We start from the raw sequence: 18575 nt of genomic DNA on the forward strand, positions 1-18575 counted from the left end.
CTAGCAGCAGAAAAGTTGGAATAGGCCTTAATGATTTGTTCTCACTTGATCTCAAAAACCTGTAAGTTTATTATTCTCTTTCCTGCCCATAATATCAGGAGGCTGCTCTTTGGACACTGAGCATCTTAAGAATATTTTTCTTTAAAGTATTCAATCTTGGTTATATGTCTTCTGTCAGATACCATCCAGGTTTCAGGTAAATAGTTTCAGAAACATACCTGAGACTATAGATCAGATACCTAGTTATAGCCCATGTCCCAGAGAGAAGATATAACATGTTTCCATAAATAGTTCTATCAACTCTCCCTTAGTCTCTGAGTCTTCACAAGACCCTACAACCCTCCATGTGAAATAGTCCAAAAAATGTTAAAATGTTAAATGAATGACAATTAAAAAGTCATTTTTCTTGTATAAGCATTCCCAGGTATCTCTCCTAGCTGACTTTAATGTTTTTATTTAGGAATCTGGTTGAGTGTTGCCTTTTAGTACATTGGAAGTGAAACAGAGATCCCACAAGAGGAACAAAGAAAACTGAAGTTGCCTTCGGGGCTTAGATGTGTTTTGTATCATGGAAGGAATGGGCTAGGGGAGCCATCTGTGACTCATTCAGAGCTGCTGAATCATGCTGGGTTCCTTTAAAACTAGGGATTCTTAAGCTTTTTTTGAGTTATGAACTCCTTTGGTAGTCAAACAAAGCCTAGGCTTCCCTTCTCAGAAAAACAATTTTTTTTAAATTCATAAATGAAATTCATAGGATCGCCAAGGAAATTAATTACATTGAAGTACAGTTATATATACATATGTATATATATATATACTCACATATATCTATATCTTTATTGATTTATATAGAGAGATATAGATACATATATGTGTGTGTGTATATATATACACATATATGTACATATATATGTATGTATATATGTGTGTATATATATACACACACGCACACGCACACGCACACACACACACATATTTTATTTTTAAGTTCACAGACCACAGGTTAAGAACTCCAATAGAATGTTCTCTAGGTGACTGAAGATCATAATGGTATTCCATTACAACAGTCTTCCAGATTGTCACGACCTTGTTCTGATCTGGCATCTATAACAATTCCTGAGTTTTCCACTGCAGATAATTGAGTGTTGTCTTCTCCACTATCATCCAAAATTGCATTTAATATAATACTCTTATCAGAAATTTATCTTGTAAAAAAGAGTGAGTATGCACATAAAATGAGAGTGTCAGTATCTCCTGTTCCTTCCCAATTATACACCCACATAGAGATGCCCTCCAGACAGTTATCCAAGGATATTCTTTCCAGCCTGCTTGCTTCACTGTCTGAATTAATGTGTTGCACGTGACCTTCCTGGTGGTGGTTGTTGTTCAGTTGTTTTTCAGTCATGTCTGATGCTTTGTGATCCCATTTGAGATTTTCTTGGCAAAGATACTGGAGTGGTTTTCCATTTCCTTCTCCAGCTCATTTGACAGATGAGGAAACTGAGGCAAACAGGACTTGCCCAGGGTCACACAGCTAATAAGTGTTTGAGACTGGATTTGAACTCAGGAAGATGAGTCTTCCTGACTCCAGGCTCTTTGTTCTATTTCCGGTACCATCTAGCTGTCCCTGTTAAAACATAGCAATGCTTTTTTTCTTCACCATCTCAAATCAGGATACACTATGTGGGTAGGGTATGTAAAAAAAGATAAAATCCTATTTCGCTTTCTAGCCTCATGAGAAATGTGAAAGATGGGTTTAAAACAACCCTAAGAAGACCTGTCCTGATTTCATACTCTAGAATGATTAATCTCTTGTCTAATTCAATGGTGGCAGTAACTAATGTCAGATAGCTTTGGGAAAAGGCATAAAGCTTCTTGACTTTCAAAACCATAGAGAAAAAAGTCATTTGTGGTTCTACTTGCTGGTAAGCTAATGTTCCAGGAGCATGAGACCATGCTTTCCCTTTCACCTTAATTCATGCTCTTAGCAATCTATGTGGCACAGTGGATAGAGCTTTGGGCCTGGAGTCAGGGAGACTTGAGTTCAAATCTAGTCTCAAACACTTACTAACTGTTTGACCCTAGGCAAGTCACTTAACTTCTGCCTGCCTCAGTTTCTTCAACTGGGAGGAACATTTTTCTTCATTTTAAAGCTTATGGTAGAAATTTAAGTTTTCTCCCTAAAAATGCCAATTTGAATTTGAAATTCTTATCTCACAAGTATATTGAGGTATGAAGGGTTTGAGGAGAGACAGAAAGAACACAGCCTGCCTACAGAGGCCCAGGAATTCACTCTTGTGTTTTTGTTTTGTAGAACACCTTCAAAATACCCACAATCTCCAAAGAATACCAAACCATATCAAGGGTCACCCGTCAAATACCGCAGCCCCCATTCTCCCAACCAAGAGACTCCAAAGAAGAAAGCAGACAAAGAGAAAGCAAACAAGGAAAAGGAAGGGGCTTTGAGTCAGAAAGCACATGGAGTTCACGGGGATCAGATGGGTGAGAAGCATCTTGCAGAGAAACACAGCCCTGGGTCAGGAAAGACTGACGTTAGTGAAGGTAAGCCTGCTTGATAGAGCCGGCAGAGAGGTATTTGGTCTTGGAGGGTGGGGTTGGAGGTGGGAGGAGAGGTCTCTAGTTGACCATAATATCAGCCTGCTTGATTGAGGAAAGCATTGGCTTATGCTGTGAGGAAGAGGAGGTTGGGGAGGGGGAGGCATCTCTTGGGGATGAATGACTTTTCTAATATTACTTTTCAAATCATTTAGTTTCTCTGTTGCATTCTCTTACTCATCTCCCCAAGGGGAATGGCCAGAGCTAGAGACGAACAGAGTGACTCAGCTAATGGCTTTGGAGAGGTTCCTAGATGTGCTGAGCGAGATGGGCTAGACATGGCCAATTTGTAGTTCTTAGCAAAAAAACAAAAACAAAAACTTGGTTTCACCTTAATCCTCAACCTGTGTTCCTTAAATAAGAAGGCAAGCAGGGATTGCTTTTGAGGCCTGTTCTTGTTTTTGTTTTTTAATAATAATATTAATACTTGTGTTGATTAGTCGTGTCTGATTCTACCATGACCCCATTTGCAGTTTTCTTGGCAAAGATAGTGGAGTAGTTTGCCATTTCCTTCTCCAGCTCATTTTACAGATGAGGAAACTGAAGCAAACAGAGTTAAGTGACTTGCCCAGAGTCACACAGCTCGAAAGTGTCTGAGGCCAGTTTTGAACTTAGGAAGATGATGAGTCTTCCTGACTCTAGGTCCAGGGGCGTTCTATCTACTGCATCACCTAGCTCCCCCCAGTATCAATATTAGTTAGCATTTATATAGAGTTTTAAGACTTACAAAGTGTTTTACATGTTGTCTCATTTGATTCTGACAAGGTCAGTGCTGTTATCCCTATTTTACAAATTAGTAGGGGGGGAGGGGCTGAGAGAAGTTTAAGTAACTTTATCCAGAGTCACGCACAGTTAGTAAATGGCTGAGTCAAGATTCAAACTCAGGTCTTTGGGAAGACTTTTTCTTTCTTTTTCTTTCTTTCTTTCTTTTTTCCTTCCTTTTCTTTCTTTCTTTCTTTCTTTCATTCCTTTCTTCCTTCCTTCCTTCCTTTCTTTCTTTCTTTCTTTTTCGAGGCAATGGGATTGAATGACTTGCCCAGGGTCACACAGTTAGTAAATGTCAAGTGTCTGAAGCCAGATTCTAACTCGGATCCTCCTGACTCCAGTGTTCTGTCCTCTGCTCTTCCCAGCTGCCCCTCCTTCAGGGAGATTCTTAAAGACTCTAAGTCCAACATGCTCTCATTCATTGTCTCTCCTAGTTGCCTCTTCCCAGGCTTCCCCAGTGAAACGCTACCAGGGTTGTAGAGCTCATCTCCCAGCAAATCTGTATGTTGTTGTTAGAAGGATGCCTTGGGGTTATTCTGCCAATTTACCTGGCTATGTACTCTTTAATTTTCTAACCCTTTCATGTACCATCAGGGAAGTTCACCGCAGGAACAACCGATGCAGAAGAAGCCTCCAAAATCCTGGCAGAGAAGAGGAGGCAGGTTCGTCTGCAAAAAGAGCAAGAAGAACAAGAAAGGCAGGAGAGGGAAGAGCAAGAGAGGTATTCTACATGCACCCCCACCTCGAAGGGTGGGCGCTGTCCACTCTGCCAGGCTCCAGCCCTTCTTTTCTAGATGATATTTTTAATAGAAGGCAATTGCTCACATTTCTCTGACACCTTTAAGTGTGCACAACACTTTGCCTTCACAATGGCCCTTTGAGAGGGAGGCAGTCCACATAGCAGGACCCCCATTTTGTACACAGGAGGAAAGTGAGGTACACAGAGCTCAAGGGACTTGTCCACATATTTTTGGTGGCTCGCCCAGGCTCTCAGGCCATCTCAAGAGTGGCCTGAGTTTACTAGAAGGAAAGCATAAGTATTGTAATAGTTGTACGCAATTTTTGGACATGTGCTTGTCTTGTAGAGAGAGGTGCAGAGAGAAAGAAACACAGATAAGAGAGACAGAGATAAAGGAGGGAAGAAGGAGGAAGAAGGGGGGAGAGAAGGAAAAAGAAGGAGGAAGAAGGAGAGAAAGAAAGAACAGTGAGGGGGAAAGAGAGAAGGAGGAAGAAGGGGAAAGAGGAGTAAGAGGGGGAAAGAGAAGAGGAGGGAAAAGAAGGGGGAGAGAAAGAAAGAGGAGTGAGAGAGGGGGACAGAGAGAAACAGAAAGAGAACATATATTTATAGATCATTTCAAGAGGATTTGGAGGTAGCATTTTTTGTCAAATATTTTGAATCATGCTTGTCTTCCAATAGAAATCAATTAGTCTTAGTGCAGTTTTAAGCTATTAAAGCTTAATTACAAATATAAATTAGTAATATAAAACCCAGGGTGTTCCAAAAGTCTTTAGTGCAGTTTTATATTTTAACTACACTAAGACTATTGGGAAACCCTGTATATTGATAATAGCTTCTAAGTGTATTATACTTCTATTTCACAAAGGGCTTCCCTCCCCTCCTTTGCCCTCCTCAAAAGGAGGCAGTTGCCATTTGCCAATATCATTACCCTTGTTTTTATAGATAATTAAACAGACACAATAAGGTTCAGTGAATTACCCAAAGTTACACTAATAAAGCTAGGACATAGTCAGCATTTCTAAAGTGCTTATTGTGTGCCAGACACTGTGCCAATGACTTCTGGTTTCAAATCCAATGCTTCTTGTAACTTCACCAAACAAGAAGACCCCTTTTAGGGGCAGCTAGGTGGCGCAGTGGATAGAGCACTGGCCCTGAAGTCAGGAGGACCTGATTTCAAATCCGGCCTCAGACCAAACACTTGACACTTATTAGCTGTGTGACCCTGGGCAAGTCACTTGACCCCAAATGCCTTTTAAAAAAAAAAAAAAGACCCCTTTTAAATACAAAGTTTCTCCTTCTTCTTTTCCTCCCCCTTTCACCACTGCTTTATTTAGGTAGAGAAGATGCCTATATATTGCTGCAAACTGTTTCATCTGTATAAGATAAAAGGCAAAATAATTATTTTTAACAGTATTTTGTTGATTTTTAAATAATTAAATCCAGAAGGGTCCTTTGAAGTTTCCTTCCATTTGTCCTCTGCCTTTGAAGTTTCAATTCCAACCAAAGCATGCCTGAATAGGCCCCTCAGTTGCCCTGAACATGCCACTGACACACTGGTTGTCCCCTCTAAGCTTTTGAATTCTCATTCCTTTGAAAGCTGAGACTTGTCATGAGGCAAGAGTGATGGACTCTGCTTTTTAATTGCTATTATTTAGGGCATTGACATTTATATTTTGTAATTATTGTATTTTCATTACTATGCATGTAACTGAATTAAAAATTGGCTTTGTTTAATGTGGGTTTTTGGAAATTCAAGTAATTTAGAGCCTAGAGTCTTTTAAACTTTTAAGCCCAAGTCATGAATCTTTGTTAATTGCTATGAATATAAAATGCATACGTTTGGGAGCAGGTTGAAGGGATTGCCTTTGAAGCGCCAAGCCTAGACCCAGAAGAGCTGAGTTCAAATCCAGTCTCAGATACTTACTGGCTTGTGACTCCTAGACATGGCACTCAACTTGTGTGCCTCAGTTTCCTTATTTGTAAAATGGAAATAAAAATAGCACCTACCTCTCTTCCCCCCTCACTGTTCTTTCTCTCTCCTTCTTCCTCCCTCTCCTCATTTTTTCCTTCTCTCCCCCCTTCTTTCTCCTTCTTCCGTCCTCCTCTCTCTCTGTCTCTCTCATCTGTGTTTCTTTCTCTCTGCACCTCTCTCTACAAGACAAGCACGTGTCCAAAAATTGGATACAACTATTACAATACTTACGCTTTCCTTTTAGTAAACTCGGGCCACTCTTGAGGATCAAATGATAATATTTGCAATACGCTTAGCAGAGAACCTGGCATATAAGCATCGTATAAATATTAGCTATGATTATTATTATTTAGTATCATTACTCTGTGGACAGTGTTCATTAGGACTTCTTACAACTCCTTTTAAATGTGTGATTTTTTTTTAAAGGCTGCTGAGGGAAGAACTGGAAAGAAAGGCAGAACAAGACAGGATTCTTCAAGAACAAGAAAACCGTAAGAGGGAAGAAGAAAGAAAGCAAAGACAAGAAGAAGAGAAGAGAAAAGCAAAAGAGGAAGCCCAGAGGAAAGCTATAGAAGAACAGCTTTTAAGAAAGCAGCAAGAAAAAGAAAAGCAGGAGAGAGAACAGCAAGAAAGAGCCAGAATTGAAAAACAGGTACAATATGTGTTCTCTTTGGAAGGGAAGGGAAGGAGCACGTATTTATTAAGCACCTACTATGTGCCAGGTAGGGGTAGTTGGGTGGTATAATAGACAGATTGCTGGGCTTTGAGTCAGAAATACTCATCTTCCTGAGTTCAACTCTGATCTCAGATGCTTACTAGCTATGTGACCCTGGACAAGTTACTTAACCCTGTTTGCCTCAGTTTCCTTATCTGTAAAATGAGCTGGAGAAGGAAATGGCAAACCACTCCAATATCTTTATCAAGAAAACCCCTAATGCGGTAACAGAGAGTTGCACACGACTTAAAAAATGACACAACATTATGTCAGGCACTGTGTTAAGCACTTTTTTTTTTCTTTTTTTACAAATATGATCTCATTTGATCCCACAACAAACCCTGGGTGTTAGGTGCTATTTTGATCCCCATTTTATAGTTTAGTAAACTGAGGCAAACAGAGGTTGGTTAGGTGACTTGCCCAGGGTGACACAGCTAGGAATTGTCAAGGAACTGTTGAACATAGTTCATTTTTCCAGGAAACATGCATGAATCCCTTGTATGGTACCCCCTCAAAGATGGTCCGTCCAGTCTTTTCTAGAATCCCTCCATGACAGGCGACTCACTGCCTACCAAAGCAGCCTTTTTTTTTAACAGTTGTAATTGTCAGTTCTTTCTTAATATGTACTTTACTCACCCCCTCTGCATCTTCCATCCATCAGTCCGAGTTTCATGCTCCAGAGCTGGGCAGAAAATGAATTCTTCTTCATGATAGCTCTTCAGATACTTGAATGCAGTGATACTTGAACATGGAGACAATCCTACTTCCTTCACCATCGCTTGTCTCCTCTAAGCCCTTCCGATGTTTCTCATATTAAATAGTTTTACCTTCTCACCAAGCTCCCCCTCTCAACATGCTTTAGCTTTTCTATATCACTGTTCAAATGTGATATGTGGAACGGAAGGACCACCACCCCCGCCCCAATATGGTCTGACCATGGTGGAGCGCATCATGTCTAACCCATAAAAAATGATTAGTCAAAAATAATTTATCAACAAACAAGTCTGACGCTAGGGATAGGGATGTTAACGTTAGATTGCAAACAGAAATTATAATTGTACATTTCCCAATGTCTCTCACCCTGGAATATATGTTACTTCACTGGTTAAATATTAAATATGTTTCACAAAATATCATTCATTCACCAAATATTTCAAAGTTCTTCTGTATGCAAAGCACTATGCTTAGACTGATATAAAGATAAGTAAGATGAGGTCCTTAAGATGATGTAAAACCAAAGTCCAGATATTATGGCATTCACTTTCCCCAATTGTAGTTGTGCCCAGTTTGGGTCACCATGGCCATAAGGAAGGGAAAAGAATGAAAACTATGAGAACTCCCCAGGGTTTTGACTTCTAAGCACAAATAACTTGCCCTTCCACATATTTTTATTAGAAAGAAGAGGCGGAAGCTAAGGCACGGGAAGCCGCTCAACAGCTGCGTCTGGAACGAGAACAGATCATGCTGCAGATAGAGCAGGAAAGACTGGTGCGAAAGAAGGTAAGGTCACGGGATGGGGAGAACCAGGGGAGCCTCCTGTTAGAAGGGAAGCAGGAGAAAGCAGGCTGTCTCTCTAAAGAGCACAAGCTCTCTCTTGAGCAGCGTTCTCAGGTCTTCGTTCGGCTTCTGCCCAGGAGCCGGGGTTCCTGGTCTCTTTACCTGTTTCTAGCTGCCTTTGCCCACTCCCCTGGTATCTGTTGGCTAAGAGGTTTTGGCCTGGAGGTCACAAAGGAAAGAGAAATAAAGAGACAGATAGAGAAAGCATTTATAAAGGTATGTCCTGCCTCAGTGGACTGGCTCTAATTGGTGGGTACATACCAGTCTAAAGAGGTTTTTAAAAAAAAATGGTTGGTCATAAACAACAAGTCTTTGACACTAGGGAAGGGGAGTAGCTTGTTTCTCAGATGTTAATGTTTAGAGACAAGATGGTGTAGAAAGGTCTCAGAACCAGAACATCTGGACTTGTAATACTGGATTTAGTCAGAAGATGTGGGTTCAATTTCTAGCTGTGGCATTTAGTAACACTGTGGTCATGAACAAGTCACTATACCTTTCTGAGACTCCATTTCTTCACAAGCAGATAATATAGATTTTATATCCTTTTCTCACAGGGTTATTGTGAAGAAAATGCTATGTAACTTAGATAAAGCAAATTAAGAGTCTTTGAGTTTCATGTACAGTAGTTCTCTCCTTCAGTTCTACAATGTATATGGAAATGCTTACTTTATTTGGTGTTTGCTAAGTTCAGAATAAAAAGTAAAATAAAATGAAACAAATTTTAATGCTATGCAAATGTATGAGCTTTAAAATGTTTGGCTCTTTTCCTGTTAAATATAGGGTTAAAACTACAGATTCGCAGTGGGACTTGAGAGCCCTCTCTCCTCCACGGACTCTGAGAACATCCATCCTCTGAATTATGTCAGTTTTCATCCTTTCCACGTTACTTGTACGTTTCTGATGCTGGGTCTCTTATTTGATTCCCTTTGTTTTCCAGAGAATAGATGAAATCATGAAGAGGACAAGGAAAAGTGATGTTTCAACAGAGGCGAAGGTAAGGGATTCACACTGTAATTTTTATGGTATCTACTGGTTAAGAGTTTTTGGCTTGGAAAGAGAAATAAAGAGATAGAGACAGCATTTATTAAGTGCTTACTGTGTGCGAGGCACTGTGGATAAGCATTAGGGATACAAATACAGCAAGCATGGCAGTCTCTTCCCTCAAAGCGTTTATATTCTAATGGAGGAAAAACACATAACTGGGAGCAGGAAAGGAGGGGAGGGGATAAGCCTACAACACCTTGGTATGGAGATGTTTAGGAAGTGCACCAGAGGCCTGGTTCTGGGCAGATAAAGCAAGAATTCACTTATTAAAGCCCAACTTCCCAGAGCCAGAATCCAAGGTTGCTTTGGAAGGAAAGTAAGGATGATGGCCACAGTATCAGAAGCAGAAGGGACACGAAGGTCTGGTTCCAAGCAAGGTCTGGTTCCAAGCACTACAAGGGAAGAAATGAGAAATAAATTCAAAGGATTTGTAGGAGGGAGGGAAGACTACTAACTAATAAGCATTTGAGTCTTCCATCATCTTGGTATTTTAGAGAATGCTGAATTGCTACCAAGAACAGATAAGTTCAGGACAGGGATTTGAAAGATAAGGCAGAGTTAGTTTGCTTTATGTATAGAAGGAGGTTCCCAATGAGTGGAGCCAGCAAAGGAAAAAAAGGTCGTCCACATCAAGGCAGAAAAAATGAGTAAGGAGAAGAGAGAAAGCAGAGACAAAATACGGAATAGATGTTTGCCTCTAGCGGCCTCAGCTCTGCATTTAAGGGCCCCGTAAGCTGACCTCCCCCTACCTTTCCAGTTTCATTTCGTTTCCATCCGGGTTAGACTCACCTGCCTGATTATTCCCACCTGTTACCTTCGCGCAGGGGTCCCTCACGCTTCCAATGCTTTGCCTCATCCTCTGTCTTCTCAAAGCCATAGTTTGCATCAGGCTTCCTCACTTACTATGAGGCCTTTATTGATCCCTGCAATTATTAGTACTTTCTTCCCTCTTGAAATTACATTGTATTCCTTTAATATATTCCCTGTATTCATTTTTTATGTTGTGTCCTCCCAGTAGATTTCACCTTTTTTGAGGAAAAAGACTTTTTCCTTTTTTGACTTAGTAGTATCCCTCATCTTTGGTACATGGTAGAGGTTTAATAAAATGTTGAATTTAATTAATTGGTAGATAGATGACCCAGCCAAGAACTAAATATTTTCTAAACTTTTAAAAGTCATTTCTGTCCCTGCTTCAAGGTAATCTTTCATATATTTTGTTTGTGGCAGAAGGAAGAGCCTACATTGAAGACTCAGCCCAAACAGGAGACTCAGCCAATTTTGAATGTGGAAAATAATACATCAAAGCCTATTGTGCAGAGTAAAGTAGGTGAGTATAGGAATAAGTTTATCCTTGGTATACTGTTTTTAAAACATCCACAACTAATAATCATACATTAACTATAGATTTTTTTATTGCTGGGAAGGTCCTTAGATCATACCGTCTAACCCAGTGTGTAAAAGATTTTTCTCTCCCCAGTCACCATGTCAAAAACTGTGGGCTTCATTTGGAAAATCACTGATGCCACAACATGCATTTATGTTAAAAATCTTACAAAGTATAGGCATTTATCCTTTGGATAATGCATGCCTGATATGCAGTGGGAATACACTAGAATTTTTCCCAATAGATGTGGAAATAAAGCAAAGATGACTACTTCCCCACTATTATTTGATATAATTTTAGAAATTCTAGCAACAGCAATAAGACAAGAAAATGAAATTAAAGGCATAAAAATAGGTAAACAGGAGATAAAACAGTCCCTGTTTGCTGATATTATGGTGGTATATTTGGAAAATATATACTGATAGTATACTTGGAAAATTAATTGCTAGGGAATCAGCAAAGATACTAATCAAGACAATAGCTTCAGCAAAATTGTAGGCTACAAAATAAACTCTCAAAAATCAGCTGTGCCAATACATGATTCATGACAATTCCAAAGGACTCCTAATGAAAAATGCTCACTCCTAGAGAGAGAGAGAGAGAGAGAGAGAGAGAGCTAATGAACTCTTGAGTGCATACTGAGGCATATTTTTTTCACTTTATTTTTTTTTTTTGCTTTCTTCCCCCCACAACATGGCTAATATGGAAATGTTTTGCAATGAAAATGGGAAAAAAAAAGAAAAGAAAGAAAAATTTTTAAATGGACATTTCTACATAATTGGTTTTTCTATATAACAATGATAAAATCCAAGAAGCAATAATAAATAGAAAGGGAAATTCCATTCCAAATAACTCCAAATTCATAAAATATGTGTGGATTGATTGATCGATTTTCCAAAGCACACAAAAGACTTATGTAGATTAAATTACAAAATACTCCTTAAAGGAAAGTCATCGATATCTTTAGTAACCAATAAAACTAGAAGTCCAACCTATGGATGCTTATTCGTTCAGCATTTATGTGACACCAATCTGTTTTCATGATGGTCATTTCTTATTTTCTTTATTAATTGATTGCTTTTCTACAGAGAGGAAGATTATATATGTTCTGGTGGTTCGTTTTTTTCCTCCTGTTCCTCCCTTTAGTTTTGGTTGTTCCATGCTAGTTATAGGCAACCTAAGACCATAGATTTATATCAAAGATGACCTTCCAGGTCATCTGGTCCAGTGGTATCAAATTCAAATAGAAATGGGGGTCACTAAATTGTACATAAGGATCCTTGCAAGTTGCCTATTGACTTAGAAAACCACATATTAACATTATCTATGTTTTATTGCATTTTTATTTATTTTGTTAAATATTTTCTTGTTACATTTTAATCTGGCTCAAGTGTTGTGAGCCACAGGTCACATGTTTGACTCCTCTGATCTAGTCTATTCTCATTTGATAGATGAGGAAACTGAAGCCAGATAGGTAAAGTAATTTACCCCAAACCATACAACAAATAAGTTGCAGAACCGGCATCTGAATGCAAGACCTATGGCTTTCATATCATGTCCTCTTACCACGGAACTATACCACATCTCAGTGGATATACCCATTTGAGAATAATTTTTCAACCTTTTCTTTGCCTTACAAGGAGTAGAAATGGAAAAGTCATCAAATATTTAACATGAAGCCTCCTTAGTATGCCTTAAGTTTTCTTTGCATGCTAGGATTTTATTACCTGATCTGTTTTCTCATTTAATCTGTGAAAAATCAGATAGAATCCTACTCTGCTTCTGTTCTAAGAAAACTTGTAATTTTATTGGAGGATTGAACCACCTGACCCAATAAATGTTCAATTCTCCTTGAGTTACTTTGTTTTATTTTTTTTTTATGATTAACCTAAGGCATTCTGTTTTAATGATTCTTGTGTTCCAAATTAGAAATCAATGGATTGACCACCTACCAAGAAACTAATGGTGTGGGATACTCTGCTCCCGAAACTGTCTCCCAGGATGTCTTCTCTAATGGTCTTAAGCCAGTAGCGGAACTCATCCATCTGGATGCCCTAGATGGGAAGATGAACAGTCTGGATGATTCCACAGATGAGGTTCAGTCTATGGATGTTAGGTACGTGTGTTTCTTTCACACTTAGTGCTCGTCTCCCCCAAACTGTTAACTGACTTCTCTTGGATTGATCTCCTTACTCTACTCTGATGCAAGGACTGGTGATATAAGTTAAAGTAATTTGGATGATATGACAAAATTTGTGGTGGCAGGTTAATACTACTTTCCTTTATTTTGCACGAGGGAGTTTTATTAGGCTTTCACAAAATAAGATACTGTTTTTTTTTCTTCAAGACCTTAAGCCCCAAACTTAAGAAATGTTTAATATAGCATACATTAGTTGGGAACTTGTATTTATGTTATGTTATTCTAGAGCAGTACTGTGAGATGTTGTAAAAGCCCAAGAACATGTGTGTGTGTGTGTGTGTCTGTGTGTCTGTCTGTGTGTCTGTGTGTGTGGTGGGATGGGAGGAAGGGCGAGCCAGGCGGTTGAGGAGAACAGAAGGCGTGGAAGACGCTGTGTGGCATTGTGAATGGCATTGGAACAGGGTCAAGGAAGGAGTGATAACTGACAGAAGGAAGCTCTGGGAATAAGACAAGTGTATACAGTGTTATCAAAGTCAAATAGAAGCAGATCCCTGCAGCTGTATATTGACTAGAACACCACAAATGAATATAATCTGTGTTGTATTCTTATTTTTTTGTTAAACCTTTCCCTAATTACACTTTAATCTGGGGCTGTCTAGCTCTGAGTTGGAAGACTCATTTTCGTGAGTTCAAATCTGACCTCAGATACTAGTCATGTGACCCTGGGCAAGTCACTTAACTATGTTTACCTCAGTTTCCTCATGTGTAAAATAAGCTGGAGAAAGAAATGGCAAATCACTCTAGTATCTTTGCCAAGAAAACCCCAAAATTGGGTCAACAACAACAACATGAACTATGATATGTGGGAAAATCCAGGTATTCTCAAGGCTTTTCCCCTTCAGAACTCTCTAAGAATGATATAGAGAGACACCGTCTCTAACAGTCTGTAAAGAGCTGGCCTCAAGGTCAGGAAGAGTGAGTGATTAAGTTCTGCCTTGGACACGTGCTGGCCATGTAACCTTAGCAAGTCACTGAGTTTCTACAATGGCCTAACTAACTTTTTAAAGCCATATGATCAAGAGAAAGTGCTGATATGCATTGGTAGAAGAATTTTTTTTCCTGAGAGTTCCTATGCCGTGAAGTCACAGATCCATTTAAAAAAAAAAAAGCTGAGGTAGTAGGACCTCTTCAGATCCTTCTTCTTGGCCACATTATCCCTCCCTCTATCCTAGGAGAAAATCCTTGAAGCATATGAAGGGTTATTCAGGCCACCCCAACACTGTTTCAGTTCATTAGATTTAGTCTCATGTTCCCCTTAAAAAATAGTCTGGAGTTGAGGCAGGGGAGACAGAGGAAACCTGCTGTCAGGCTTTAAGAAAGAGTTGAGAAGGGTGAAAAAATGTGTTGATTGAGGGAAACTAGGTTTTCTGCCTTTCTGTGACTTTGGGTCAGCAGTTTTCATAACAATAACAAAAAAAAAAGCTATTTCCAGTCAGAGAAAGAAATCTCCTAAAACCTAAAATCTTTAGCTACACTCCTTAGCTGCACAGCCTTTTCTCTTTCCTCAGTATTAAGATAGTTGACTGGGGGTGCAGATTTGGCAAGGATTGTGTTAGGCCTCCCTTCTGTTCTGGTATTAGTGAGATAATTACTCTGAGCAGAGCTTTTCACAAAACTCAGTAGGCAGAAGAAGAATGTTGTTAATGTACTACGATTGCTATTCCAAAACTGGCTTTGGGGGATAAGGAGAGGAAATCAGGGAAGCTGAGGTTTTACTTTTTAAAAGATTATTTGGGTGAAATCTCAAGGTTAGGGCCAGCCTGGAATCATCCAGCCAGGTCCACTAGCAGCAAGCAGTATTCTCCAGCCTGTCTTCCATAGAACTGTCCCTCTTTAATAAGATTCATGGATTTAGAGCTAGAAGACACTTCAAAGATCATTTTACAAATGAGGAAATGGTACCCCAAGAAATTTAAGAGACTTACCTATGATTCCATAGGTTAAGCATCAGTGGTGGGATTTTAATGTAGCTAGCCAGGGTGAGCTAGGTGACACCGTAGTGCATAGAACACTGGGCCTGTAGTAAGAAAGACTTATCTTCCTGGATTCAAATATGGCCTTAGATATTTACTAGCAATGGACCCTGGGCAAGTCACTTAACCCTGTTTGCCTCAGTTTCCTTATATGTAAGACGAACTGGAGAAGGAAATGGCAAACAACTTCAATATCTTTGCCAAGAAAACTTTAAAAGAGGTCATGAAGAGGCTGAAAAATGACTGTACAACAACCTCTGACTCCAGAGCCAGTATTCTTCCCACTATATCACATTGTTTCCCTAAGGAGAGAAATTAGGAGAAGAACAAATATTAATTCAGCATGCTGTGTTTGCAGAACACTGTAGAAAGTGCTGAGGGAGATAACAGGTTCAGATAGACATGAGCCTTACTCTCATGGAGCTTACTAGAGTCTAGTAGGGGGCTAAGGCACTAACACAGATAAGTTAGTTAATTATAGAGGTATAAAAAGTTCTGTAGTGAAGTTGTTATTGACAGGGAAGGGATCAAGTCAGTCAGCAAGCATTCATTTATTCCATACTTAATATGTGCCAGGCACTGTGGGATTGGGGCAGTTGGGGGAAGGAAGAAAGGAAGTGAGGGAGGAAGAAAGGAAAAAAGAAAGAGAAAAGAAAGAAGGAAGAAAAAGAGAAAGGAAGAAGGGAAGGAAGGCGGGAAGAAAAAGAAAGGGAGAAAGAGAAAGGAAGGAGGGAGGGAATGAAGGAAGGCAAAGCCATCCCTTCATAGAGGAGACATAATGCAAATAATCGTTCCATTCAAGATATACAGAGTAGATGAAGATAATCTGAAAGGGGAGGAATTAGCAGCTAGGGAGAAAGACCTCTTGTACAAGGTGAGATTTGAACCTAGTCTCAAAGGGAACTAGGAATTCCAAGAGGTGAATGTAAGGAGAGAGAGCATTTCAGGCACGGGGGATAGTCAGTGTAAAGGCATTGAAATGACAGATGGAGTGTTATGGGTGAAGAATAGAAAGTAATCCAGTATACTTAGATTGTAGAATGTGTAGTGTGGCATAAAGTGTAAGAAAAGTAGAAGTAGTGAGAAGGTAGAAAGGAGCCAGGTGATGAAAAATTTTAAATGTCAAATCAGAGGCCTTTACATTAGATTCTGAAGGTAATAGCCCACTGCAGTTCACTAGGCGTGGTGTGCGTGTGTGTGTGTGTGTGTGTGTGTGTGAAAGAGAGAGAGAGAGATGGCACAATATTTTTTTTTTAAATCACATTGGCAGCTGAGTGGAGGATGGACTGGAGTGGGGAGAGACTGGAAGCAGGGAGATAGCTTAGTCCAGGGGAGAGATAATGAAGGCCTGAATTCAACATTGTGTCAGTGTTGAGTGGAGAGAAGGTAGCAACTTCATGATTTGGCAGCAAATTAGATATATGAAAGGTAAATGAGGGGTGAGGACTCAAAGATGACACCAAGGTTGTGGGTCCGGTGACTGGACAGTTATGAGACTTTTGGAAGGGGGAAAGTTTGGTGGGGAGGGGGGGAAGATAAATGAATTCTGTTTTGGACATGTTAAGTTTAACACACCCATTGCACATCCAGTATGAGATGTCTAAAAGGCAGTAGGAAATTCATGATTGTGGCTCAGAATAGCAACTAGGGCTGGATATGTTGATAAGGGAATCACCTGCATAGAGATGATAATTGAACCTATGGGAGCTGGTGAAATGACCAGGTGAGATAATAAAAAATGAAAAGAGAAAGGGACCCAGAACAGAGACTTTGGGTACACCCCACAGTTAGTGGGAATGATAAAGAGGAATATGGAGCAAAGAAAGCTGAGACAGAGTAGATGGAGATATAAGAGGAGAATCAGAAGAGAGCAGTGTCAAAGAAAACCCAGAGAGGAGAGTATCCTGGTGGAAGAGATGATCAATAGGGTCAGGGTGTGCAGAGAGGCCAAGGAAAATCAAGATTGAGAAAGGGCCATTAGATCTGGCAATTAAGAGGTCATTGGTAACTTTGGAGGGAGTGGTTTCAGTGAGTTAAGAGGCCAGAGTGGGAGAGTTTCAAAGAGAGTAAAGAAGAAGGCTTTCTTAAGAAGTTTATCCCTGAAGGGGGAGGAAAGATAAAGGTTACTGAGCATGAGATGTAGTTGTCAGGGATGACTTTCTGGAAGAGAGTGGTATTTGACAGTCTTAAAAAAATGAGTAGGAATTCAACAAGCAAAACTGTGTGAAAAAGGGTTATCACGTGTACTTATCATAGTGGGAATAAAGGCACAGATTTATATAAGCACAGAGGATAGACAGTCATCTAGTTTGGCTAAAATGAAGAGTGAAAGGCGGGGAGAGGTGGGAGAGAAGATGAGATAAGGCTGGAAAAGGGAAGTATGGAGACTTGAATGCTAGGCAGAGCAGTTTGGCCCATTATAAAGCAGAGAATTCTTATGGGCAAGAACCAGATCAATAAGGTTCTACTATAAGATTTCCATTTTCCAGTGGGAGCCAAATGGGGAAATCAGTATTCACTTTGCAGCTAACTTTGCTGGTGCATGTTATAAACAACGCTTAGATGGGATGGACCTCCAATGACCTAGGCACTGTGTCAAACTCACAGATGCCCATTCCCAGCCAGCCCTCTAGATGGGGGGGATATTATGTGCCTTAGGCCATGGTCATGATGATCACATGTGCACAAATATTGAACTGCTTCCTGAAGCTCTCTTTAGCTTTAGTTTTTTCGTTTTGCTTTCTGTTTTGGCTTTCCAATCTGTAGGTTGGTCTGCTTGAAATGACTTGCCTCGTCATAGAGTAAGTGTATCTGCTCTCTCTGTTTCTCGACTTGGGCTGCATGGAAATGTGTCCAAATATAGAAAGCCTAACCCAGAGTCATGCTGCACCTTCACGCAAACCCTCCCAATCCGTGTTGCTTGTTTTCATACACAGGGACCTGATGCTTATCGATGCCCTCTAATTTCAACTAACCTCATTTGTTTTCTGATTGCGTCCTCTACAGTTCCTTCTACATGTACCTTGCCTCTAAGCCCACCTTCTGTAGAAGAAAATAAGCAGAATGTATAAGAGTAAAATTAGAAATAAAAAAAAGAAAGGTTTGAGCAGTGAAAAGAAAATTTCTTTTTTTTCCAGTCCGGTTTCAAAAGAAGAACTTATCTCCATCCCAGAATTTTCACCAGTGAATGACATCATTCCCAGTGTTTCTTTGGAACAGAATGGAACCAGTAATGCTAAGGCCATTGAAGAGCTCTTAGATTTCACAGGCCCCCCAACTTATCCCAAGAGATCCAGTGAAACCCTTGCCATGGATGACTGTAACAAAAACTTGATTGAAGGATTTAACAGTCCAGGACCAGAAAGTACACTTAATACAATATGTTGATGGATACAATATGCTATAATGTAAAGGTACAGTACTTTGATGACTGTGGGGGGACTGCCTTTTTTTTCTTCTTTTTCTTTCTTTTCCCTTTCTCTCTTTATCCTTTCCTTCCTTCCCTCTTTCCTTTCTCTCTCCCTTTCTCCCTCCTTCCCTCTTTCCCACCCTTCTTTCCTCCCTCCTTCCTTCCTTCCTTCCTTCCTTCCTTCCTTCCTTCCTTCCTTCC

The 18575-nt window shown here is 39.9% G+C and overlaps 1 protein-coding gene across 4 annotated transcripts in view; it reads left to right on the forward strand.

The window, feature by feature from the left end:
• Positions 1-18575, forward strand: part of MAP7D2 (MAP7 domain containing 2) — a 68773-nt gene that overhangs the window by 45326 nt on the left and 4872 nt on the right. For all 4 annotated transcript variants that reach the window (XM_027867554.1, XM_027867561.1, XM_027867567.1 and 1 more), the window contains 8 exons: positions 2315-2562; positions 3976-4102; positions 6519-6744; positions 8203-8307; positions 9302-9358; positions 10636-10735; positions 12722-12908; positions 18103-18378. In XM_027867554.1, the coding sequence (XP_027723355.1) occupies positions 2315-2562; positions 3976-4102; positions 6519-6744; positions 8203-8307; positions 9302-9358; positions 10636-10735; positions 12722-12908; positions 18103-18352 (1300 nt within the window). In that variant the 3' untranslated portion in view covers positions 18353-18378. The remainder of the gene's footprint in view (positions 1-2314; positions 2563-3975; positions 4103-6518; positions 6745-8202; positions 8308-9301; positions 9359-10635; positions 10736-12721; positions 12909-18102; positions 18379-18575) is intronic.

Source organism: Vombatus ursinus, unplaced genomic scaffold (genome assembly GCF_900497805.2).
Source record: "Vombatus ursinus unplaced genomic scaffold, bare-nosed wombat genome assembly UNPS02001419.1, whole genome shotgun sequence".
Classification (NCBI taxonomy): Eukaryota; Metazoa; Chordata; class Mammalia; order Diprotodontia; family Vombatidae; genus Vombatus; species Vombatus ursinus.